Source organism: Pomacea canaliculata, linkage group LG3 (genome assembly GCF_003073045.1).
Source record: "Pomacea canaliculata isolate SZHN2017 linkage group LG3, ASM307304v1, whole genome shotgun sequence".
In the NCBI taxonomy this organism is placed as follows: domain Eukaryota; kingdom Metazoa; phylum Mollusca; class Gastropoda; order Architaenioglossa; family Ampullariidae; genus Pomacea; species Pomacea canaliculata.
In genome coordinates, this window is record NC_037592.1 from 9,997,130 (window position 1) to 10,022,808 (window position 25,679).

Consider the following 25,679-nt stretch of genomic DNA (forward strand, 5'->3'; position numbering starts at 1 on the left):
CCCAGACGATTTGTCGCACAGTTCAGCCCGCCTGGCTAGTTGTTTGGTAAGGTAGATAGGAAATAGTGCTTCCACCGAGCGGCGATATTGTACTCTTGGCAGTGGGAGGAGAAGGGTGGGGTCTGTAATGTAGGATTACACCACCTCTCACATCATTCCTCATCCAGCTATGGTTACAGGGCTGCAAGTCGTTTGGCAAGAGATTTTTCTCTTATGCTGGATCAAAACTATGGAACTTGCTGCTATTCCCAGTTCGAACCATTCAGCTATACAAACATTTTCCTCATATTCCTTCTCCTTTCTTTCTTTCGTTCTTTCTGAAGCAGCTTTCGTTGTCATCATCTATCATCGTCGCCAACTTAATGTTTTTCGTGTTTTTCTTTGCCTTATTACACAGTTTCAGTACATCAACACACATGCATGCAAACATGAACACACTAAAAAATTGAGCGCAAAATATTTATTTACTCTGAAGCTGACAGAAATTTGGAGAATTAAACTATAACCGTTTGTATGTTTCCATTTTCCAGATGCTTTCTTCCTTTGCTGTGTGCAGCAGTATGCAAATTAGTATGTATACGGGAGTGATTAAATGGTCACATTAATATTCCAAAACTTATGGAAAGTAGATGTGAGGTAGCCGTATTTTAGCCCAGATGGTCGAAAAAACTGCCAATGTCAATGAAAGGTGATTGGACGGAACGTACTGGTGAGGAGAAGCGGGGGGGGGGGAAAAGAACTCATCGGGCTTGAAATTCTCTATTCTTCCAGTTAATGCCTCTTCGATGGCCAAGTAAAGGGTTCTTTTTTTATTTTATAGATTTCCAGAAACTGAATAAAAACATATATCGACACAAGCCATCTTGCCATCAAGAAAGTTAAACCTCCTCTCCCCACAACCCTTACACGCGCGCAGCACCGAGCATGCAAAATCAAATCCAAAAGAAGGAAAGAAAAAAGAAAAGCCGAACAAACACAATAACACAACTGAATACATGCATATGACACTAATGAGGAAGGAACAGAATTCTCGTTTGACCTTTCAGATGCGGCAAGTTTCACACGATCGAAAATTTGCGTTCAAATTATCTCATAATTTATATGTTTTCCTGCGAGAGAGAGAGACTGTCTATCATTTCCATGCTGGCCATCACGTGATCTGTATATCGTACCTACTCTCCAGTGAGATTTCCCCTCGTTACCTGCTCTCCATTATGTCTTTACATTACATGCACTTTCCATTGACGTGGCTACTAGTTGTATGTTAAGTGTTTCGTACCCCATTACATCCTAGTATTACAAATTACATGGGTAGCTAGATGTCTGTACGAGGTGGCGCCGTCAGCGCTTGGGTGCGGTACGTGACCCCGCCTGACCTGCCGGTGACATCCGCGCGGCTTTGACTAGAGCCGCCTGGACCTCCCTCGCAAGTGTGTGAGACAGTGCGACTGATGCAAGTCTTGGTACCTGGAATGTTTGGTGTGAGAGAGCGCATGTGTAACGAGTAGATGCGGGATGTTTCTAGATAACTTTTGTACAGTGTATATAAGCCGTGAGTGAGAATGTTAGGGGCAGTCGTAGTCGCAGTTACAGTCGAGAAATAGAGAGTTGCGGAAGCTGTTGTGGGTGTGTCGCCGATAGCTTAAAACGGGACAACAAGCATCCTACTTCTCCTGTAACACCTAGCTACTTCTCAGGAAGATGACCACGTGTTACAGGTTACATTTCACCAGTCAGTTACAAACAGTTTTTAATGGTAGAATAGTGAAATAGTAGCGTATTCTAAATAATTGTTTCTAAATTACAAATTTAGCAGTTTCATTAGTAGGGGCAATTAATTGCAGTCAAAGGGCAGTCTACTTAATTGCTGCTTGAAAACATGAATTAACAAAAGCACGCGATTCCGTGGAGAAGCAGGTGGAAATAAAAAAAGCGACTAGCCATATAGCTGCATATATATTTCCTTCCTTTAATTAAAGGGATAATAACAGAAACATTTTCTATAACATCGTATTGACAGTGTCGTTCGAGCAGATGTTGCAAGGCTGTAAAATAAGAAATTATATAGTTAAAATTATACAGAAATTATAGGGTTATATTTACACATAAAACATATGATTATAATTATACATTTATCTCTGATCACACGAAGTTTACCTTAAAAATAACCGAACCCATTGTCTATGAGCTTCTTGAGTGGCTATTCCCTACATACATTCTATGACAGCTTCGGCGCCCCTTTGGTAGCTGATATCACGGAATAGGAGTCAGATGTCGAGGGAAGATTACCACCCACTCACCTACCCCCCTCTCACCCCAGGCCGAACAAAACCCTCGCGCCGACGATGCCATAGTTTGGTCCATCTGCAGTGATAATCAACTTGAGCATCTCTATCACAAGCACCCGCACTCACGAAATACTGTAACGGTGCAGTCAGACACAAAATGTTTTCACTTAGTCCTCACGGTTGTGCGTGTCTGGCAAACAAAAATCCATTTGATTTTTAAAAGCTTCGAGTTTCGCAAAACTGTACCAGATCATGTCTTTATTACAGCCTATAAGGCTACACATACCGAGATCGTCTTAAACTAGCCTATCGAACTCTGAGTAGCAGATGAGACACCGTTTATTTATTTAAATCCGAGCACATTATGATATTCCACACCTTACTCGCGCCAGTGGATGGTAGAATGTGATACAGTGCATTAATTCTCAGAAATTAGTCGAGCACTCCTTCACATCATAAAGGTTCGTAAAAGTGCATTTGAAGCCACCAGGTTTCAGGGATAGGCTTGCCTTTGTGATAACATTCATCGACTTACCTGGCTTTAGTGCTAAAAGTACGCGTTTACGATCTAAAATTAAATATAATTACTGCGCGTTGAATTTGGATTCACTTTCATTTTTTTAATGACAGTAAAACCTGAGCCACGAGAGCGATCTCTCCCATCACGCTGGGGTCATGACCTCCGGGTCACAACGTGCGACTGCGGCAAGAACAGCTGCAGGGCTGCTGCACACGACTGATGCTGCACGAGATGCAGGCTGTCGTGGGTGTAAGGAACATCATCATGGCGCATGTGTGGCGCAAGTAGAAGGAGGTAGTTTGAGGAAAAGATGTCCTTTACAACCCAGCAACTTTGCATGTATCTCTTTATAGAATGCACAATCAAATAAAATATATATTTTTAATTTCTCTAAAATATATTGCTTTGTGAACTGGCAGAAGATTATTCCTTCTAACAGAAAAAGTCGTTTCATACACAAAATCCTACATAGAGTTCATTCTCTGTCATTCACCCTTTGCTGGAAGAAAGCGACAGAAGAACTACTGAACCGAGAAACAAGAGTAGAAAAGGTAGGATGGGAAGGATTTCAGGATCCAGGAGCACACCCAGTAGGGACAAAGAGTGTCCTCTACTCACGTGGGTATAAGGTGGATATTTTTCAGAAATAATACTTGTTGAGGTCAGCTACAGAAATATCGGTTGTACTGAAGAAACAGGATTAAAAATATGCCTGGAAATGTGTCACTAAAGTTTGTTCTGTGCGCGCTGAATTTTTTTTTTTTTCCTTTTTAAGGATTGCATTAACAGTGTGAAAATAGCGGCTGCACTCAGCCCACTATCTAGACGTTTGCAAAGGAAAATACGAACAGAATTTCAAATCGTGGTGTGCTTATGCAATGAGGTTTGCCAAGTTAGATTAGTCTGAGCAACGAGAAAAGAACTCATTTACCATTAGGAGAGAGAGAGAGAATAATTATAATACTGTAACATAAATAAAACACATACACACACATATATGCCATTCAGTAATGAAGAAAGCATATACCATCGATAAGCGAATGACAACCCCACCAAAGGAAAAAAAAACCTAAAAAAACGAACTGCTTAATTGAAGAGAAAAACTAGAATAGCACAGGCAGGCGAAATTCAAATGAAATGGTGTAACCAGCCAGGCTCAATGGCTGTCTGCGAGCTGTGCTTATAAAGTCAGGGGAAATGAATTTGAATGACAGCAATAGAATCCCAAGCAAAATTATTTCTAGTGATCGTACGCGAAATTGGATTTCTTTTAATTTTATTATTAACGCCCAGGACACCATAAAAATCTAATTACTTGTTCCAGACGTCGGCCGCGAGTGCTACTTAACAACAACAACAACAACAACAACAACAACAACAAAACGGTTCGTGATATCCACGGTAGCTCAGGTCAAGTGTCAAGCCGCATTTCATCAGCATAATAACAACGTTGGCGTTTGTCATCGTTAATGACTTAATCAGTCGTTGCCGGGTAGCCTGTGCCTCGCGTCTACCCGGGTGTGCGACATCCGCCATTATAAACAACGGAGCCTTTGAGAAATGAAGATGAATATGATTGCTTGTTAATGAGGACAGGTGAGCGATCTGTGGAGCTATTTCAGACCGACAGGTGATTGCTATCCCACTTAGTGTAGGATAGTAGCTACTAGCTAGACTGTGTAGTGCTAGTGACTGTGAGACTGCAGGATAGCGATTGTCAGCCTGGTGTGACATTCGCGTCCGGATTATATCCCCGTTGTGCTCGTGCCGGAAGTACCAGATGAGGTGTGACCTTCGCTGTAGGAGTTCAAAAGACCCTTCCGGTCTCGGCTGACGCAGCCAATCACGAAGAGAATTCCTGCCGGAAGCGGCGGCCGCTCATGCAGTAGAGAAGAAAGTTGATGGAGGAGTTGACGATTATACCTAGCTTGGCCGCTGCAAACGCTTCGCTAATGATGTTCTTGTCAAACTGAAAGCAAGAATTTTCTGTTGTTGATTTTTTTAATCATTCTCTCTCTGACCGTTTCTTTCTCTCTCTCTATCACACATTAAAAATAAAATGAAAATTACGCATTATGAATAGTTTGCGTACAACGACATATTACAACGAGTAAAATGTTGTAAATATTTCTTCAGGACCCCTACCCCGTCTGGCATGAGCATGAAGAAGCACTGGGTGATGCACTGGAAGCCGATGAGGAACAGGAAGGTGAAGGTGACTATGAGCAGCAGGCGCGTGATCTGGTTCTCGGAGCGACGTGACTTGTCGGCCGACTCAGCTGTCTTTTTGTCTATCATCTTCTTATTAGTCCTGCTTATCTGCAATGTCGTTATCGACGGAGAGTGCTTAAAATAAATTACTATTTAACGACAGCACGCATCTCTCTCTCTCTTTTTTTTTTTATAAGTATTACCCAAAGTGCATGCTGTTTAATATTATTTTGTTTGTGTGTGGTCCATTTGTTTGTGTCGTGAAATGTGAGCTTTGTTTGTACACAATTTCGGGAGCAACAGGTTTGTAGAAAGTCCGCTGCTGCTTCATAACAAGTTTGCAATGAGGAAACTTAACAAAGTGATCAACAGGTTTCTAGATATGAAGATATGGAGAGAACATGATTTAGAGACGATACCCGGTATGACCAGACAACCGGGTGTAAAAACAAACTCCACTGGGCAGCAGGTTTATAAAAAACGAAGGTCGCTAGTGGAGGGGGAACCGGTTTGGAAGGACGAAGGCCACTGTTGGTAGGCACGAAAAGTATGATTGTGTGGAAAAGAATTTACTTGGTGCGTGCAATAGAGAACGTTTTCTGGAAGGAAAGTCGCGTAAAGTGCACGTAGTGACATCAGGTCATCGTGTTCCCTGCGCAGTAAAGCTCCTAGCCGCGTGTTTGTCTCATGCAATCACTTGATAATGTGCAAACACTTGTACAGACAGACAGCTACCCGCCCCATATCTCACTTTACCTTCCCAATAATAAGGAGATTGAGGATGAAAATCGTGAACCACGGGAGGAGAACGAGGAAGATGCAATGCACCCAAAACTCGTAGTTTATTGCCCCTTCTCCTTTCTGGAACTCACTCATCACAATGGCTGACGTGTTACTACCAGCAGGCCGGTCGAAGTCCGCCTGCAAAGGAAAACAAAAAGATTCAGGCCAGCTGGGTCACCATATGTCCGAGTCAGTTTATCTCTCTCTCTGTCTGCCTGTTTGTCTCATAGTAGAATGTTTGTCCCAGGCAGCTCTTAGGATCTGATCGAGTGGTTAGTCACAAAAACCTAGGCGAGGAACTGGTGCACTCACCTGGTAGGACCAGAAGTGGGGCAGGTTGATGATGAAGCAAGTGGCGAGAATGATGAAGATGCCAACGTTGGCCCGTTTCTCATTACAGAAGATCTGTGGACAGATGCGATGCCACTTGATAGTGAGTGTGCGCACTGAGCTATTTACATTGGTCCTTTCAGTTAAAACAAAAACATTAAATTCCAAAAAGAGAGAAAAGAAGACTATTAGCAACTTTAACAACATTTCAGACTTAAATAACTATCTTTTATGTTGGTGGAACCCGTTAGTTCAAGCTTGCCTTGGCCTTGGTGATCAGGCAGACCATGATGAAGCGGTCAACCGTCACTCCGACCATGAACCAGATGGAGAGGACAACGAAGAGAAAGAAAATCGGATATCCAAAGTAGGCAAAGAAGAATGCGTAGACCAACGCTTTGCGCCACTTCCGGTGCAAACATTTTTAGGCTGTCCACCAGGAAAAACCAGATGAGGACTCCACTATCAGCAATAGCCTGCACATCCACAAGTTTTATTTTAAAGACAAAAGGATGTGTTACTTTTATTTTGATGAATCTATCAATACTTCATTTTTATTGAACTCTTCTCATAACTTTATTGTCTGACTGCATTGATAATACCACCACGGAGGATGGAAAGAGGATCGGAAGAAAAGACAAAGAGCGTATTACCAGTGCAGTTAAGTATCTTCCGGTTGAACTGCGCATGCCGCGACGATTCCAGACGATGATGGCGAAGATATTGCCGATGAGGCCCAGAAAAACAAAGATTGGTCCCACGACGACAGAGGCCCCCCAGTGCATGCGCTCAGCCATCGTCAACATGGCGGCCATGTCGTGGTCGTTGCTGGCTTCCACGTGCACATGGCCGTTCTCAGAATGGCCCGCGTGGGCGCCACCTCCGCCCTTGAGTGTCGTCATTTCCGGGTTACCGCCAGGAAAGAGGATGCCAGGTGTCGTGCTCAGGATGACCTCCATGGTAATTGAGAGTTAACCCTCACGAACTTCCTGAGATTATTTCTTGTTCAGTTCTTTTTATTGTTGTTTTGTATTATTTCTGTGTTTAAAAGGCGGTTGTGAGACTTTAGGACGGTAGTTGAGGCTGTGGTTTTAGATTTTTAGACTCAAATGGTCGACTGAGTTGTTGATACCTGACAAAAAAGACAAAGTTGTTTCATAATTTAAATTAATAAGAGCATTTGTAAAGCAGCACCAGGCGAACCCAAAGCGCTTTACATACACACAGGCGATGAGCGCACATTTAAAGGGTAGGAATCAAAAATATCTTTTGTTAAACGCGCGCACGCGTACACACACACACACGGGGCTTTGTGCTTGTCTGCCTAACAGTGTCGGACCGTGTTTCGAGTCGACACCACTGAGCCATTATATCACTAAGGCCTCATTAACTCCAGAAGAAAGTTGATGATTAGAGCCACAGAGTCGTGACCTGTCCTAAAGATCTGGGCCCAAGAGCACGACGCGCTTTAAGCAGTAACCGGGTACTTAGAGATAAGTGCCTTGGGTGTCTGGCTCCAGGTTTCGGGTGCACAGTGTGCCTCGTGTTGCTACCTGGATGGCTAAAGCATAACAGGTAGCTAAATGCTTCTAAAATACTATCAATTTAGTCATCAGTAATTTAGCTAGCTGCTAGACATAGCCGTCCGATAAGAAACATGCGGTTTCTCGCACAACTGTCCCCAGGAAACTCAGCTTTGGTCATGGTCATTCAAACATAGCCTGCCATTTGCTGATATCTGGATGACTAAAGCGTAACTGGCAGCAAAAGTACTTCTAAAATATTTTTTAAAATTTTGGCTGCTAGTCATCTGTCCTGCAAGCAATTTGCGGCGTACCTTGCAACTGGCCCCAAGACAGTCGACCTTTCTTTTAACTCGCTCGCTGATTGAATTCGTTTTGGGGAAAGTCCTCTTTGTCTAAACTCTGTAATCTTACAGACAGCCTTGAGATGGAGTGGTAGACGTTTTCACAGATTCTCGCGGGATTTCCGCGCGTGTCTGGACGTCTGCGTCACGTTTGTATCAAATGGCTAAGACCATTTGTTTAGCAAGGACGAACTGTCACAAGAGAATGTTTTCAAAAAATAATTCTGTGAGCTTTCTTCATAGATTTTTAATGAAATATTTTGTTCTCTTCAGCTGGCTAAACTGTGTGTTGTTCTCGGTTAGCTCTAGAAACTCCAATTATTTAAAATAATAAAATCACTGCCCTGAATTTCTATTCCATATCTTTTTTAAAGCAGTAACTATCTTGATAAAAATCTTTGCTGTCAGTATTTGAGCGCTAAAACCCTTTAAGTCGACACACAGCACTAATTTTGCCACAACCACCATGGTGTCTGCTATATATTATCTACAATATGGTTCAGGAAAGCTCAATAAGTTGTTTGTGACAACAACCCTTGTGACAGTTCATCCTAGCTAAAAATGGCGATTTATTACAAAAATGACAGACGCGAGAGAGCTTGTGAGAATTTTTCACCAATTCTTCCCAAGGATGCCTGTACGACTTGAGAGTTTAGATGACCTGAACTTCCATAGCATTTTCAAAACAAGTTCAGTTAACACCAACGTCTGTTCCAACAACCGCGAGCAAAGTAAAGACCGAGTGTCCTGGAGCCGGTTGCACGGCACGCAGCAAGAGTCCATCGTGCATCCGACCCCCGAGGTCCATACATCTGAGTGTGAACTATCGGGCTATTGTAATGGCAGGTGCTGTGAGAAATAAAATGTTACAAGGGTATGTTGGAAGGTTTCTTAGAAGCTGAACTCAGCACCAATAGTGTTTCATCAAGTGTAACTTGTTTTGCTGTTTCACCGTCGTGAAGTAGGTAAGGTAACAATAGTTGGAAATGGAGTTTAACAATTGGCCAGCTTCTGCAAAATGACAATCAGGAGCTGCTGGGGATTCGTTAGTGAGAAACGGTCATTTAGTGTATTATGATGGGCTTTATTGTGTCCAAGTAAAGTGAGAAATTGTAATTTAGTGTATTACAGACTTTGTTGTAGTTCGCTGTTGGTGCCTTCTGTCAGACCGATGTCATCTGCAGAGATGGGTGTGTCTGACGATCCCCAACAGACCCACTGATCAGTAGCTGATTTACAGAGGATTAGTAAGTCTCAATATCCCCCCCCCCCCCCCAAAAAAACAAACAAACAAAAAACAAAACAACAACAACAACAACAACAACAACAACAACAACAACAACTTCACTGAGCAGTGGATGACATTACACGTTTGTGCTCGTTGTTCCTTGAATTTCATATGTTTGGTGGTTTTCTTCATCAGAGTGTTTTGTCTCTCTTGTTCCAGCTTACTTCCTGGACAGTATTTTCCGGTGACGGTTTCTGCGTCGCTGTATTGCACACAGGAAACTCTCCATCAGGCCACATTGTGAAATGTGCATATTCTGCTGGTCACCACAGTAACCACAGCTTGTAATTCTTCTCCATTCGCCTAGTTAAATGGTTGAAGACGACAGGACAAAACACTATGTCGTGCATCACTGACAAGTTTCTCTAACACGGCATCCATTGTTCCGAGTTTTTGGAAACGCATCTTCGCAATTTATTTCCCCGACAATTCGCCACACACATCACCGTAAGTTTTTATCGTGTCACATGCATCATTCTATGAAAAAAGTTATGGGTTATGGGTTTAAAAAAAGTAATGCACGTGAAGGAAAGAAATACGAAGGACGGTAAATGGTTAGAGAGAAGGAAAATGAGTAAAGATTCGATCAATGATTGTCAAGATCGATTGCTGCCGAACTGGTCATTTGTCCCCAAGCTATCACGACAAGGGGAAGCAATAATTCTAGCTCTAATCATTGTCCCTCGTCCGTTCAGACTGTATTTATTATTTCTGTAATGCCGAGAGCTCGTGCACTAGATGCTAATAATAAAGTTTGTCCACCCGCTTTAATATGTGTGTGATAGCATGTAAACAAATTAGAGCTTTGTCGGTTTTTGGCTGTGAGGGAGACCAGATCAAACCACCGCCCCCACACACACCAAAAAAGGAAGGCAATACAGCGATGGAAAGAACAGTAAACAAAAACATCGACAGTAAACACAGAGATGCGTCATACAAATCCCGGTAGCCAGGGATCCAAGAAACACAAATGTACTTTTACTTCCTAGCCTTGACAACACTTGTGTTCATTAGAGGCCTGCAACCTTTTATACGACTTCCCTGATGTCAAATGTATGATAGTAAATGTGTTTTCGTTATCAGTAGGATGGCTTTCAGGCTTTCATGCTTCATATTTTCCATAATTCTGAAAATTATTCACTCGTAAATACTGGCCTAGATCCTGCAATAGAAATTTTTCTGTGGGGATTTGTTGGATGCGGTTCTGACTACACGCTTGTTATAATAGTCTTCCATGTGTAAAATTGATTCCGATGGATACAGACTGAATTATAACAATGGTATTTTATCTAAAACTTAACCATAACGATCAAAATACAGAAATTCCTTCCATAGTTATTGCGTATGTTCAGGAAATGTCAACATCAGAAGCTATGTTACGTTACATTTAACCAAACTAAAAACACGTCGTCGACAGGATTCGAACCTGTGCGGGAAAATCCCAATGGATTTCTAGTCCATCGCCTTAACCACTCGGCCACGACGACTTCGACAGTGTGGCTCAAAGTAGCATATAAGACAAGTGTAGATACTGGTGCTTGCATAACTTGTCTTCTGTAATGCTCAGAGCTCGTGCACTAGATGTTAATAAAGTTTGTCCACCACTTTAATGTGTCTACTTTGTGTATGATTGCACGCAAACAAATTATAGTTTTGTCGGTTTTTGGCTGTGAGATCAGATCAAACCACCGCCCGCACAGGTTCGAATCCTGACGGCGACGTGTTTTAGTTTTGGTGAACATAACTAATAACTATCTAAGGAAATTCTGTTTTTCAATTGTTATGATTAAGTTTTAAATAAAATACCATTGTTATAATAGCCAATAATTGCTGGAGAGTTAAACATTAGAAATTTGTTGACGTGGAAAGAAGAGGATTAACAGTGTATTATTTCAAAGAATAAAAATGCGTTGATCAGCATTATATTTACAAGACACCTAATCAAAAAAAGCAAAAAGCCTTTTCTTTTAAAGAGAAGGCTCCTCCAGTGCACCGAAAGGAGGAGTATCCACGCACTGTTTTGCTCTGACTCTACATATTATTTATGAAAATAAAAGCGAGATGTGATTTTCATTGATTCTACTGACGACCATATCACGATCATCGATGAAGATCAGGTAGCTAAAAAATAAAATATATCTCAGAAACCAAGAATGATTATTTAATGTCATATTGTCAGCTGGTGCCAATATTACCTAACAAACAGCAACAAACTTATTCAGAAAGACTGTTTGTAGAATTTTACGTGTGTGTACATTATATATATATAAACCTTAACATATACATTGAGTTATTTATTTTTAACATCTTATTTTTTAAAAAGTGGCAACACCACATACAATAACAACAATTTAGCAAGCACATGACATAAAACTGAGTTTACCTTTGTCTGAAGATCCAGTGTGTGAGAGTATTTAACCTGAAACAGTTCCAATACTGTAGGCAAACCATCCACAACTCGTTCTTCCGCGTCCAGAACTTTTTCTTTAATTACTAGTCCGGCGTAAATGTGAAAAACAAAGCGTCACCCGTCGGCCTTATGTGAATCGCTGCCCCTGGCTGCGATTGGCTGAATTGTGAGCAATAGGTAGCGATAAGTGCCCTCGCGCCGTCAGCGTCATTTGATTGGTCACACCACATCGAGGTCAGCTTTCCGCGCGCGCATCAGGAAGAACGGAAGCCGACTTTTCGCCACTACCGCCACTTGATGGTCGGTCTGGACGGCCTGTCTGTCTGGACTTCTATTCTTAGCTCCTAGAAGTCTGTGGTCCGTCCTGTGGACTCGAACACCACTTGTGTGACAATGGCTTCCTGTGGACACGACCCTGTGATTATTTGTTGTAGAGACCCTATTCTTACCCTGCTTTTGACGGTTAAAGTGTCCTAGCGGGTCAGGGGACGGTTAAAGGTGTTGCCCTTTACATTATCTAACACAACCCTTCGAAGAGCCAAGTTTATTCTGTTCTGTTATTTTTGTTGTTGACATGCAACATGGTTTCACCAGGCCGAGACGAAGAAGAGAACCGGTCTTTGTCTTCCTGGTGCTGAGCTCTAAAGACAGTGGACCACTTACACTACAGTCACTAAGTATGTGACCCTTTATCCTTTACACTACGGGCACTAAATATGGGATCTTTTATCCTGTACAAGAATTCAATAACAAACGCGCAAACAAACTAAAAAAGCCTAGCCCCGACATATTGAAGTAGTGTCGTACATGTCCCCGACTGAGGCCAAATCCTGTTGGGGTTGTACATGTTTGTTTAGGCTGAACTCGCTTTGTTTGTGCTTGTTCCTGTATATGTTCCTGTGTATGTTCCTGTATATGTGTCTCAACGTGTGTGCGTGATGTGGAAAGCATTATCAAGCAGGTCCCGTGAGCACCTTCCTGTGTGAAGTGGGTGCATGGTGCGTCACGCGTGACGGTTGCCAAGGACAAGGCACGCTGGCTGCATTCCCTCGACTATCACCGTTTCTTACTGTGTACCCTTCATTGTCACCCGATCACCACCCCCGCACCCTCCCGTTCTGCTGCCCTCTGTCGCTTGCGTATACATGTGTCAGTATGTGTGCCTGTGACAGTGTGTGAAACCATATGTGCACGAGAGATGCTGATAATACCCGTTGAGTGCATTCTTGGTCCTCCCCCCAACAAAGGGGAGATCAACGCGCTTTATCATGATACACTTACTGACAAACTTTTGCACGATGGTTGAGGGTATTTGGAAACAGCATAAAGTTGTTTTACAACTCTCTTTCTCTCTGAACAGTAAACAGTAGAAACTAGTATAGTAATATAGTACCTACCTGATATAGTAGTACAGTACCTAAAGCTAAACAGACGTCTAGAATAGAGAAATCTATTGATGTATAGAATAGAGGCATCTGGCAACCACACCCAGTACACCACAACTGCCGACTTGGCAGGTCTCCTACACACCAAGAGCTATTGTGACAACGACAGGAACGAGGGCAGCAGCAACAGCAAACAGCACCATTATCGTCAAACACACGGCCCGCGGGCCACATCCGGCCCGCCAGGAAATTTTACCTGGCCCGCGAAAGAATTTTAGTCAATCTTTGTTAATGGCCCGGAGACAAGCAGAAGGCAAACAAGAGAAAAGTTACCGTCGAGCACAGCAAGCGATGGGATGAGTTTAGTGAAGTTTGTATAGACAACAAACAGTGCACTGGTCAAGTTACCACCGCTCCTGTTGATGACCAGGGGGGATTTCATGTCCAGCGTCAGTAAATCTATGCTAGTGTTAATAACATACAGTTGACTCATACAGCTGGTTGAATGATAGACAGTTTACAGTGCACTGAATCACATAAGTTGATTCAGTGAATTTATCATAAGAACAATATTTATGTTTTGCACACAAATAAAATGCACTTGTACACTCATAAAGCCATAAATAAAATTGCAAAACAAAGGTATATATAAATCATGAATATTTTTGGCAAACACTAATTCATCCATCTTCCTACATTCAATTCATGAATACGGAGTTAGCCGCTGTCTGCAAACAGATTTACCCAGCTCAGGTAGGGTACCAGGATAGGGTAGAAAGTGCTTTATGAATACCCGCCCCCTACTTTAGGGTAAGCAGACAATGGCAGGAACTGTAGTGAGAAGCTGTCAGCAGGATTTAATCTCCACATCACCACACACTTCCCATGTTCTTCGACACAGAACAATGGCGCCTGGCTTGACCGAAGTCCTTCTTCAAGTGGCCACTGAGCAGGCGACATTAGGTCGACATGGATTGTTTACAGGCAGCTATGGCACTACGGTCCTACCACGTAGTCACATACCAAGACTTCTTCCGCCAGAAAACAGGAAGCTACACACACATTCGTGTGCTTTTAGTGTCTTCCCTTATCTGTGTATGTGTGCGCGCGTGCGTGCGTCTGCATAAAAGTCGATTTTAACTGGTCTTTATAACTGGAGGCTCATACACTTCTACTGGAACTAAGCAGTAAAGAGTCAGTCAGTCCGTCAGTCCGTCAGTCTCTCTGACATACGAACATGCAGGTGATCAATGTATGCACGTAAAGCACGCGCTGCCTTAAACACTCGGTAGGATAATGATACCCACAACCAATACATATCACTAACTATATATACTATATGTATACTATGTGTTGGTCTAACATTATTTCGTAGTAAAGAGCAACGTGCAGAACGAATTCTACTGGTTTCACTCATTTACTCACAAAGCATCCTTTCAGTGTCACTCAAAGAAGAAATTAAGATCATTTCAACAAGACAGTTAAGAGACCTATTATAGGAGTGGAGCAAAATCAGTAGAAAGTGATTATCTCCCCGTTTACAGCGCCCCCACCCGCACGACAAACATCATTATTTCTTCCGAAAATTGCTCGACACAAATTTTGAAAAAGAATTGTCCGTTAAAAATAACCACTCCATGCACATTTCCAGCCCTGAAATGATACAAATGAGTGCACTTGTAGTAAACTCTAGTTACAAAAAGTAATTAAAAAAATAAATAAAAGAACCAAATTAGTTCTGCACAAGCACAAAAATGGGGGAAATTGTACACTGTATGCAAATATACTTTTAACATCTCTCTCTGTTCCTCAATTGCTCTCTCTCACACATATATGTATATTACACGCACGCACGCACATTTATAATCATGCTCGTACACATTTCTATACAGCATCGAAACTACTGCAAGATTATCAATAATGTCTTTGCGCCCCAACAGACTGACAGTTCAATTTTATGTTTGTCGAAGCATTTATTGTTGAAATGATTGTTAGAACCCCCTCCCCTAACTGTCAAAACAGTTAATTGGTCTTCTACATAGAAACCTTTAAAGATATTCTCAAGAAATGTCACAGGACCTACACTTACATGCAAGCGCGTGCCACAAACACAAACACAAGACTATAGTCATGGCAGTTGATGGAGGTGGGACTGTTGAATGGGTGGAGAAGTAACAGAGCGCTCACACACACACACATTTTAGATACAAAAGGCAAATACCACCTTGCTCACATTTCTAGGAAGGGGTGTGGCTCCCAGGAACCTCCGCACCAAACCTTACTTTTCAGTATTTGCAGACAGCGTGGTGGGTCATTTGTCGTTTGCACAAACAGCTTCAGAACCTCACAGACAACACTCTTAGATTTTTTTTTTCGATTTTTCTAATGCTTAAATTACCACCTCTTGAAATGTACTCTTTCTTCTCAGAGTGTCGCCATGAACAGCTTTTATTGTTTTGTCAAAACGAGGTCATTGTGCGAAAATGAGATCGTTCAATCTCCTAGAAACATAATCTTCCTTCTTTATCTCCTGTCACCAGTTCGCCATCATTCTCCCCCAACTCGATGTCATTTCATCTGTCTCTGGCGAGTGTGTGGAACCCAGGCGATTCGATACACAGAGAGCACTGGTAAAGCGATAGATGAAGAATAAAAATTTTGTTTAGTAAGTTTGTTAAAAGAGATGAAATATTTTGTTGTGTTGATCGCTGAGCTACTGTGCCGTACCATCTTTTTTTTTTTTTAACGAACTCTTGCCTGGCTTCTCTTCCCCCCTTGTTATCTTGTTTGCCTTGCCACTGTAACGGTCACACAGCCACACCGACGCGATGCGCCGGAAGTGAATCATGCACCCACTTGCACAAAGCGTCTGACAACAGCGACGACTGCACGTCTGACGATGACAAGTGGTGCCTGGCCTCGCTTCCGCTTCACAGCCTCCTTCGCAGATCGCGCCGTCACTGTCGCCGCCGATGACGTAAAAGCGGTTGAGTACTAAGTCCAAGAACGTCTGTGATCCAATCTTGGGTCGTGGAAAGTTCTAGTGTTGCTGAGAGTGAGTGGCGAATCAGGATTGAGGGATGGTGCAAGTCTAGCAAGGACAGAGCTGGGCCGATCTTTCTCGCCAAAGAAATACAGATAATATGTATGACAGCGAAAAAATGAAATGACAGAGAGAAACAACGATAAAAACAGGATAAAAACAGTAATGATAATTTATAATAACCGTGACTTGTCTGTGTAGTATAACTAAACAGTGATAAAAAGTGGGCCAGAATCAGGTCGGAAAGTTGACACAATATGAAGCTGTATGGACTTGAAAAAAAAAAAATGGAAGGAAGCATGAGCAGTACTGTCTGTCATGATAACCATCGCGTAACAACTCCATCTTTACATTATTTACATTATTTACAGAGCCTATATACCTTCATACCTCCATCCACTGCTTTACGTTCTACTCTCGTACCTCATCTTTATGATGTTCAGTGTCTATACGTATCTCACCGTCCGCTAGCTGTTATCTTTCCGATCTATCTTGGTCGTGATGCTGCACTTTGTAAGTTCTCATTATTATTGTGGACGTGACTTGTCCTAGTCGGCAACTTCCTCAACTGGCTCTAAGTCGGTCACTGATGGGTTTTCCCTATCCTAGTGTCTGTTCTGCGTAATTAGAACGAACAGAGAGAGAGAAATAAATACGCAGCTGGAAAAATCTGTTCAAATGGACCTTACAGCGCTATCTCATTCGATCTTTCCTCTGCCATTATGGGGCAAGCAGATATTCTCGTGGGAAAAGGACTGGCGTCAAACCTGAAGGCGCCATGGTTCGATACCCGTGTCGCGCAGCGAACTTCATTTGGTCGACCAAGCTGTCATTAAGTTGTCTTCATTTTTTTTCAGTGATCAGGTTTTGAACCGTAGTTAAGAAGCGAGAGTCAGTCGTTTCACCACTGGGAAATGGGGAACTCAAGGAGAAGTGTCTCGTTCCGAGGTTATAAAGCGGTGTCCAGACCTCATGATTCTTTACTTGGGGGACCCTTGCTACCTCTTTATAACTACGATTCCAGGGGTAAAACATCTGCGAGGTCTGGACACCGCTTTAAACTTTCGGAAACGATTGTCCTTGAGTTTTCCATGTTGCCCCAGGGTAGCGACTAACCCTCGCTTCATACCACCCCTGAGTTACCGATGCCTTACCACCGGTGCTGGTGTTGCCCTCCTCTCTGCCCCACGTATCATCAATGTGGCAGCCGCTCCTTCTTCGTGGGCGTCCTTTCTCTCCCACCTGCATATACATTCGAAGCTTTCATATCCGGCTCAGAATCTAAATTTAAAAATATGTATTTCATGATCAAGAGTACTATTCCGTTATCTCCTCGGTTCTTTATCGTTATCCACGCTCTTTGTTCATGTTTTTGCCATGAAGTCATCCATTTGCTGGCGCTTGTTTTTCTCGTTTGGTTGGCTGTCGGTTTGTTTGTGTACAGAGTATTACGGGGAATTGAACTTTACAGATATTATTATTATTGCTGTTGTTGTTGTTGTTGTTGTAGTAGTAGTAGGACTTTGTTTTTCATGACGCTTATGTGCCTCGTACAAGGTGTTGGATTAATTCTTATCAGTCGAGCAACCCACTGCAGTCGTGTCAGTGTAAAACGTGTAGTGTTGATTATCTCATCGTGTACTGTGTAATTATATCTTATTCTACGTCTTATGTGAATTGTCTGTTCTCATGTAACATCACCACCATCCTTCTCGCTGATTGTCTGGTTTATATGGTAAGAAAGTGCTTTCACCTTCTGATAATTGTCAGCCGGGGGGGGGGGGGGGTGAAAAGAAATGAAGACGAAGGGTAGTGCGGGATAGAGAACTGGAGAACCGGGAGAAAAACCAACCACGACCCTCTCTTTGTGTTAGGTGTGACATCCATATATCTCAACCCGGATCTGCGCGATCCGCCATGGACATTTAGCATGTCGCTGATGGATGACGTTGACACAAAATTTAAACTCAAAGCATTTATTTTTTTGTTTTTTTCGCCAACTCTTCTCTTTTTTTTTTTTTTTTTTTTTTTTACAATAAATTATCGTTAGAGAGAAAGGTGGCTGAGGCCGTATGGATGAAATATATCCCCAGATATAACCTCTCCTAGTAGGTCGCTCATCAGCCAACGGATGTAAGCTGTCGGCTGAATGACGTACGTGTGTGTGTGAGCGCGTGCGTGGCATGCACGAGGGTCTGTACGCAACCTCAACATGCAGTAATTTGTATTCACCTCCCTTACAAGCATTCCCAATGTGCAGATCTTTAGAACATCTGCTGAAACCACTTTTTTTTGATACTGTGTAAATTACCCATTGACCCCTTCCCAAGCAAAAACAGACAAACACGTGCCCATAATATTTTGGTGAAAACAAGTTTAAATTTAGTGTCACAGAAAATGTAAGCCATTATGTTTACATATCTATATTGTACAAAAGCCTAGGTTTATCAGAGTTTTTTTCCGCTATGGCTGTTTAATTAGACAAGGATCGATTTGTTCACATTATTACTACGAAATCCGACTCAGTCCACAGCGTGCATGCTCCTAACAATGGAAGATCTAATGGGAAGTTTTTTTTTTTGAAATCACAGAAAGAGGTCAAACATGTGACTTTACTGACAACCCATTGTTTGTTCCGTTGACAATGTATCTATGTATAGTTGTAATATTTAGTAGGAGTTTGGCGTTCTCCATTTGTCTCTGGGAAATAGTATTTATAATTCTGCACCAACCTCGAACACATCATTGGAAATAATAGAACCCCGCAAGACCTTTCAGGAACTAAGTAGCATTTTAAAATGGTATTTAGTTCTTTCTACCCGAAAAAGTATTGAAAGCAGCAACATCTACTGCAGACTAATAGTTCTTCTAACAACACCGACATCAACATGTCGATCAACGACACACATTCGCTTTTAATGCCGCGCGGCAAACACTCCGCGTCATGATCAAGAGGCCGGTCCTAAACGTTGCAGATGGTCAACAGCTTATTTTTTAAATATGTTTATATAATTATATGGAACACGCGCGTGCTAATGTATTGTTGTTCGACTCTGGTGCCGGAGGTGTGTGACGTCACGCGGGTTGTCGTGTGAGCAGAACGTTGACCTGGTTTCCAAGGCGCCTGCAGCACTGTGTCTCTGACATGATGCTGTCCGTGCGTGTGTGTGTGTTTGACATGTTGGCATTGCAGGTCATACCGTATGTATGTGTGCGATACGACCGAAACTTCGTTTTCTTATCGTTTTATTTTTATTTCTTTCGTCTTGTGACACTTAAGTAAACAGTTCGAAATTCAATGACACAATTACTAACAAAGAAATCCTTACAAGAGCCAGCTGCACAAATATGACAACCACAATACAAAAAAAGAAGCTGGAAATGGCTAGGACATGTGTGCAGAATGAAACCAGAGCTACCATCCAAAATAGTCATTTATTGGACAGCTGATGGCAAGAGGGAGCGTGGTCGGTCTAAAGACACAGTAGAACGAGAATTAAAGGACCAGAAACTTGGTCTTGGAACAGCAAGACTAAAGTTGCTGCTGATACAAAAAAGGATGTCTTATGTACGAAGAGGAGTAAGTGAAGTAAGGGGGAGGTGGAGGCAGGGGTTGAGGTGAGGATAATGGCATAAAGACTAAACTTGTTCAAACGCTCTCTCTCTCTCACTTTCTCTCTCTGTCTCTCACACAGAGAGAGACGACGTGACAAAGGGCTAGAGGGGGTGGTTTGTAAAGTTAGGCCATGACTATAATTTAAATAATTATGTCGCCATTTGTTGCAACATACCAAGGATTGGTTCTGCTTCTCCCGTGCCTTTCTAAAGAAAGCTGGAATGAAATATGGCGAAATAGCCTCCCGTGGGACATCTTCCTTGTTAGCATTTGCCAGTGACGCAGAAAGAAATCACACGACGACCAAAGTTCATGCAACGCATCAGTGTGGAAATCGAATTTGTGTGACAAATGTCGGCTGTTCCTGTGAACATCAATTGAGTGACGTATTGTTGAGTGATCACGAACATCTCTTCCAACTCCACCATCAGCTTGTTTTTCCTTTTTCTGCAACTACATTCTCGTGAGACAAGTTGACATCCACCCTTCTCTCTCACACACACAGAAAATTAACTATTAGCACCATTTCATTTTTTTTTTTTTTTTTTTTGTTTACAGTTGTATGCGTGATCATGCAAATGATAATCACACAGATGTTAACGATAATGACCCTGACAATGATAGGATACCAGCTATAGTAGTGATATCAAAACATTATCACGTGGCGGCTACAGCAGTGGTTAAACGAGGTCTGGAACGAGGACGAGCCTGTAACATCGTCATCTTCCTTGTTCAGGAAGTGTTTGCCAGTAACGCAAATGGAGGTCACATGACCACTGAAGCTCATTCGACACGTCACTGTGAACGCCGACTTATTGGTGTGACGTATTATCAGCTGCCCGCTTTTCTAATCACATGTTTGCGAAAACGGATTCAGTGTGGATCCTCAAGTGTGAATTTGAACACTGTAAAACTACAAGAGGACTATTACATCCAAGGTCCCGCGACCTGACCTGACCTGTGTGAACTCTCTGACACCAGGCTTAGGAAAACAGGATGCACATTCACAGACACTGTCTCCGACAGTTCTTTCCTCCTCCTCTCCTCCCTCCCACCACCCACCATCCAAGTTTGCACTTCATGGGCCTCAAGGGAGGGTACGGGAGCAGCTCTGAACGTACTGAGTCGCCCTCAGCATCCGTTTCCACCCGGAACTACCGTATGGATCGCTTTGAGGTCTAAAGTATACAGCACGTACTCTGATTACTGGACTGCCTGCAGACGATTTTTTCCAGTTGACTGCTAAAACTATAATTAATTATAGCGGCATCCCTTTGTGAACAAAAGAGGAAAAAGCCCACAAGAATTGAAGATTATGTAGAAAGAACAGTACACGAGTACTGTGAAGTTGAATTTCAGCAGACTTTACGAATGTACTGAGCAGATTATGAAGTAAGTAGTTTATACTATTTCTAGGGCTTATGTTTCAAAGAATTAGTATAGTGAATAAAATATAATGCGTATCATTATAAAACACAGTGCAGGCTGAAGTCGTGCTTTTCACAGTCTGCGTGCACGTGTTGGAAGGAGGAGTATAACATGGTAGGATTTGTGATTGGGAATTTTGTCATTTTGTAAAAGTGTTTTGTAAATGTTCATCCTTATGAAGTGCAGACATTAACTGAGGTACAACTGTTTAAGTATTATATGCAATGGCATTTTTAACTCTTGCAAAGATTAATAGATCCTAGAGCCGAATTTTCATCTTTAATATTGTTTAGAGGAGATTATTTTTTTGCCACATTGCAGAGCTCGTTTTCCAGGTGCTACTGGAGCTCTAGATGGGACTCATGTTAAAATAACAGCTCCAAGCCAGCACAGGGATTCCTTCGTCAATCGTAAAAAGAACATAAGTATCCAACTGCAGGTTATCTGCAACAAATCCCTTCTGTTTTTGGTTGTGTATGCAGATGGCCAGGTTCCGTGCATGATGCACGGGTTTTTCGGCAAAGCCCACTTTTTAATTATTTACAAGATAATCCGCTGCCTCCAGCTTTTCATCTATTAGGGATTCTGCGTATCAGTTGACCAATACAGTTTTGGTTCCCTTTAGAGACAATGGACATTTGACCGACAGTGAAAAGAATTACAATCGGGCGCATTCCTCAACCCGATAGAAATAGAGCGAGCTAGAATGTTGTTAAAGGGAAAATTTAGAAAATTCAAGTTTCTAGACATGTAGGTAGTTGAGGATATGCCTATCATCATGGTGGCAGCTTGTGTTTTACACAATTTTATCATTCTTAACAGAGGCATCAACGAAGATGACATCATTACAGTTGATGATGTGTGTAATCACCAAGATGTGGGTGAAGACAGACTTGCTTCCAGCGGTATTGAAAAGCGTCTAGAAATCGCACGTGCGCTACGATAAACCACCAGCTACAGTGTACTTAAAAACAGACAATTTGTACTTTTCATTTTTTTATTCTGAACTGCCAGGAGGGGGTGGTAGACGTTTCTGAATGTAGCTCTTAAGAAGCTCATTCTGTTCTCTTAGGAGATTATTGTTCTTCTCCATGAGGATGAGTTGAAGCTCATTCTTCTTTTTTAGGAGATTGTTCTTCTCTATGAGGATGAGTTTTCTCTCCTGAAACTCCTGTCTCAGTCCCTCCATATTTTCTTCCTGCATCTTAGCATACTCGAGAAACCACTGTGGTGGTTCTGCCGCAGTTCTTTTGCGCTTCTTACAACTGCTCCTTCTGTCACTGATATCTGGATGTGGGGACTTTGAGGCTGATGTGGACGGGGACTGTGCGGTCGATGCTGATGGAGACGATGATGTTGATGGAGACGATGATGTTGACGGGCACTGAGCGGCCGATGACAATGGGACTGGTGCCTTTTGTGGAGTAGTCTGTCTCTTTTTTACATAGAAAACTACCATAACAAAAAGAGCATAATCTTATAATCTGTTTACACTTCAATTTATGTATTATGTTTGGAGTTGTGAAATGATGGACAGTACTTTCATATACTTTAGCAACTGACATGTTTATGAACCTTGTTAAACCTTTAGGCCTAGAGTATGGCAATGTTTACTATGGAGTAAAAAAAACCTGTCATAACAATGAATGAAAGTTCTGTAAATGGAGAGATTATAAAAGCAACCTACGGATTCCTGTCAGTGTTGAGACAGTTGATACTGGCCAAACATCTGGATCTCCTGCAGAACAATAATAATATACATATGCAAAGAAATACATAGTTTTAAGAAATCATTTAAAGAGTTAACTCAGTATTTATGTCTAAGTAACAAATGGTTTATAGGGTAGCCATTGTTTGCAAATTTTTCTTCCTTCATTTGTGTACATGCATTAAATTTTTCAATTTTACAGCTGTATTACAATATTTACATGAGTCCAAATAAAACCAGATGTTTGCTGATAATTATCCTTGATGCATTTGTAGATTTTTTATTATACAATTTGTAAGTTTCTGCAAAACTCTTCAACATATTTACAATTCTAAAATAAATGTTGAATATTTTCTTTTTCACTTCTGCAAAAGTCAGATAATGTCATCTTCTAACCACTGAGAAAGTTTAGCGACAGGTCTTTTATTGGTGAGTAACAATGAGAAAGATTATAAAAAAATATATAAAGTAGGTAGACTAGACTGGCTAAAGTGGTACTGTCAACCACTGACAGTTTAAAGCAACATGAGTTTTGACTGGGGTGGGTTTTTCTTTCTATTGCAGTGACAACCAAAACCAAAGAGATGCAGTGTGCGTTGTTCTCGAGACTTACCTTCAGTGTTTATAAACTGGTGCAAAACGCCAATCCAGCTTGCCTCCTCAAAGCCCCCAATTTTTACTTCTTTTAAAAGTGAGGTTGATTCGAGGCTCAGCCCATAATGGCTGGCCTTTTGAGCTGCCAGCCCTGGTGCGCTCCGTTCACCAAGTTCTGCAACAGATATATTTATTCCCATTTCAAGTCTCTACCTATGAAAGTGTTTTGTGTTAAAGCGTTGTTATCTTTGAATATTAATATAAAAAAGGGATAAAGCAATACAACACAGAAATGGTCACAGCGTAACTACACTTATGTTGAAACAGCTGCAATTTAATAGCACAATCTATACTACTGAAACTAGTTGCACTCACTTGCACATGCATACTACAGTCATGTACAAGATGACAAAATGAATACAACTGTATAAATTACATATAAAGATAAATACATAAAGTAAATTTCTAAAATAATAAAAAAAGAAAATTAGCAACTCTACTAACGTAGTAACTATAACGCAGCCTAAATAAATAGTAATAGCGACCAAATATACATGTGGGTAATATTTATACAATATAAATGTAAAATATACATTTATGGATCATTACTATTTCTTACATTACTCAGCACATGAGACGCAGGTAGCCTAAGCAATGTAGAGCCGTTTGACGACTAAGAACGTTCGTGGAATATAAAATCTAATAAAAAAAAATAAAAAAAGAAACAAAAACGAAATCCGAATTTAAAAAATCAATTAAATGATGTGTACAAATAAGACGAATGCGTATACCTCCTTGCAAACTTTTCATTTCTTCTCGAGTGCACAAACTATTAAAGAAAATGTCATCTTCAAATCTGAAACCAACAACATTGGCGGCCATCTTGGCGCAGTTGTCGTACTATCTCTAAACGAGGCTCGCGGGCGCCTGTGACGGGCGGGCCGTACCGGAGCGAAAGGTTAGCGCACGCCGGCGCCCGCGTTGCGGAACGCAGTGCAGTTCTTCATGCTGCTGCTGGACCCTCGTGGCTGGACTAGTCAGCGGCTCCACATATCTCACTCTCTTTCTCCTCGTTAGTGTCCAGCGCAAACAAGTGCATCTGCTGTTGTGTTTGCTGCATGATTTTTATAATGGACATAATAAATCTGTGACAAATATTTTAGCAGCAACTTCCTGTAGCTGTTACGCCGTATTTCTTATCCTGTTGTTTCTTTCTCAATTTCCACTCTGGATTTTATTAAAGACAAAAATATTGACAAATTAATTTGCTAGACCTGTTACTACGTGTGCAATGACAGAGGAACCAAAAGCAAGAAAAAAACTCTCCAAAAGATTACAACGAAGAAAGAAGGTTTACTGTTACCATTTTTGTGAACAGTACATTTACAATGAGGCTACTTGGGAATTGTTACCAAATGACATAGCAAGAGCTATAAATGAGCATAGAATGCCCCGTGGTTGACGGACTAATAATGTATAATTTATAATAATGACTCATGTTTAATATTGGACCTGAATGGAAGGTACTTCAAAAGGCAATGCGGAAACAAACATCAATTATAAACAGAAAATAAATAAAAAAATAAAAGCCTTTACATGTTTTACAAAAAACTGCAATTTTCACCCGAACCGACCAACAAGCATGCAATACCCAAATACCATTCTTAAGAACAGGGGTCTACTGTCCTAAAACAAACAGCATTGTTTTCGTACCGTGGTTTTCAGCAAAAGATTACAGGGCCTAGCCTGATACATGTGACATTTTTTTGTCCGAGAGGACTTATTATTTTTCAATTAATCACAAAACTATAGATGTCGAAAACTTTCGTAATGTATGGCAGATAGCAACAACACTATCACTACTAATCATCTCCTCACATTTCAAGTGTAGGTCGATCAGGGGTTCATTTCGCTGTAGCTAGTTTCTCTCATCATAATTTGAAATTTTGTGTTTATAAATTTATTTTATCGACAATTAATTGTTCGTCTGCTGTGTTCTGGCCATTCAGACGCCGCCCGGTCTGGAAGACGTAAAGTTAACGATGTCCGAACACCAGACGCCGCAGCACAGTGTTGCTACATGAATGTTTTGCTGATTACATACATCAGCACAAGAAAAACTGTGTAGGGAGGGCTTTGTGAATCAATGTCTTGTGTGCTGAGTTAATATTTGTCCATTGGAAGACGTCCGCAACCTTAGTTTACCGA

At 41.6% G+C, this 25,679-nt stretch overlaps 2 protein-coding genes and 1 non-coding gene across 3 annotated transcripts; all 3 read right to left on the minus strand.

Moving 5' to 3' along the window:
- Positions 1-445: 445 nt before the first annotated feature.
- On the minus strand, positions 446-11,867 carry LOC112559533 (FMRFamide receptor-like). The gene is given in 8 exon segments (XM_025230863.1): positions 446-4,777; positions 4,954-5,127; positions 5,776-5,940; positions 6,115-6,207; positions 6,395-6,520; positions 6,522-6,608; positions 6,786-7,264; positions 11,671-11,867. Coding segments are annotated over 7 exon segments (1,077 nt in total). The 5' UTR covers positions 7,092-7,264; positions 11,671-11,867; the 3' UTR covers positions 446-4,651.
- Trnas-aga lies at positions 10,693-10,774 on the minus strand. The gene has a single exon. It is a non-coding gene; the product is annotated as a tRNA-Ser (tRNA).
- Positions 11,868-22,025: 10,158 nt separating the features above from the next.
- Positions 22,026-24,696, minus strand: LOC112560866. The gene is made up of 4 exons (XM_025232961.1): positions 24,263-24,696; positions 23,491-23,646; positions 22,857-22,907; positions 22,026-22,621 (listed from the first exon to the last, which is right to left on the minus strand). Exons 1-4 carry the CDS (start codon positions 24,351-24,353, stop codon positions 22,167-22,169), a joined length of 753 nt encoding a protein of 250 aa, XP_025088746.1. The 5' UTR covers positions 24,354-24,696; the 3' UTR covers positions 22,026-22,166.
- Between the last annotated feature and the right edge of the window lie 983 nt (positions 24,697-25,679).

Coding starts and splice junctions, on each gene's coding strand:
- LOC112560866 (XM_025232961.1), bottom strand. CDS start 24,353: ATGGCCGCCAATGTTGTTGGTTTCAGATTTGAAGATGACATTTTCTTT. Junction 23,647..24,262: donor AATGAAAAGTTTGCAAGGAG/GTATACGCATTC, acceptor TATCTGTTGCAG/AACTTGGTGAACGGAGCGCA. Junction 22,622..22,856: donor CTCAACACTGACAGGAATCC/GTAGGTTGCTTT, acceptor TTGTTATGGTAG/TTTTCTATGTAAAAAAGAGA.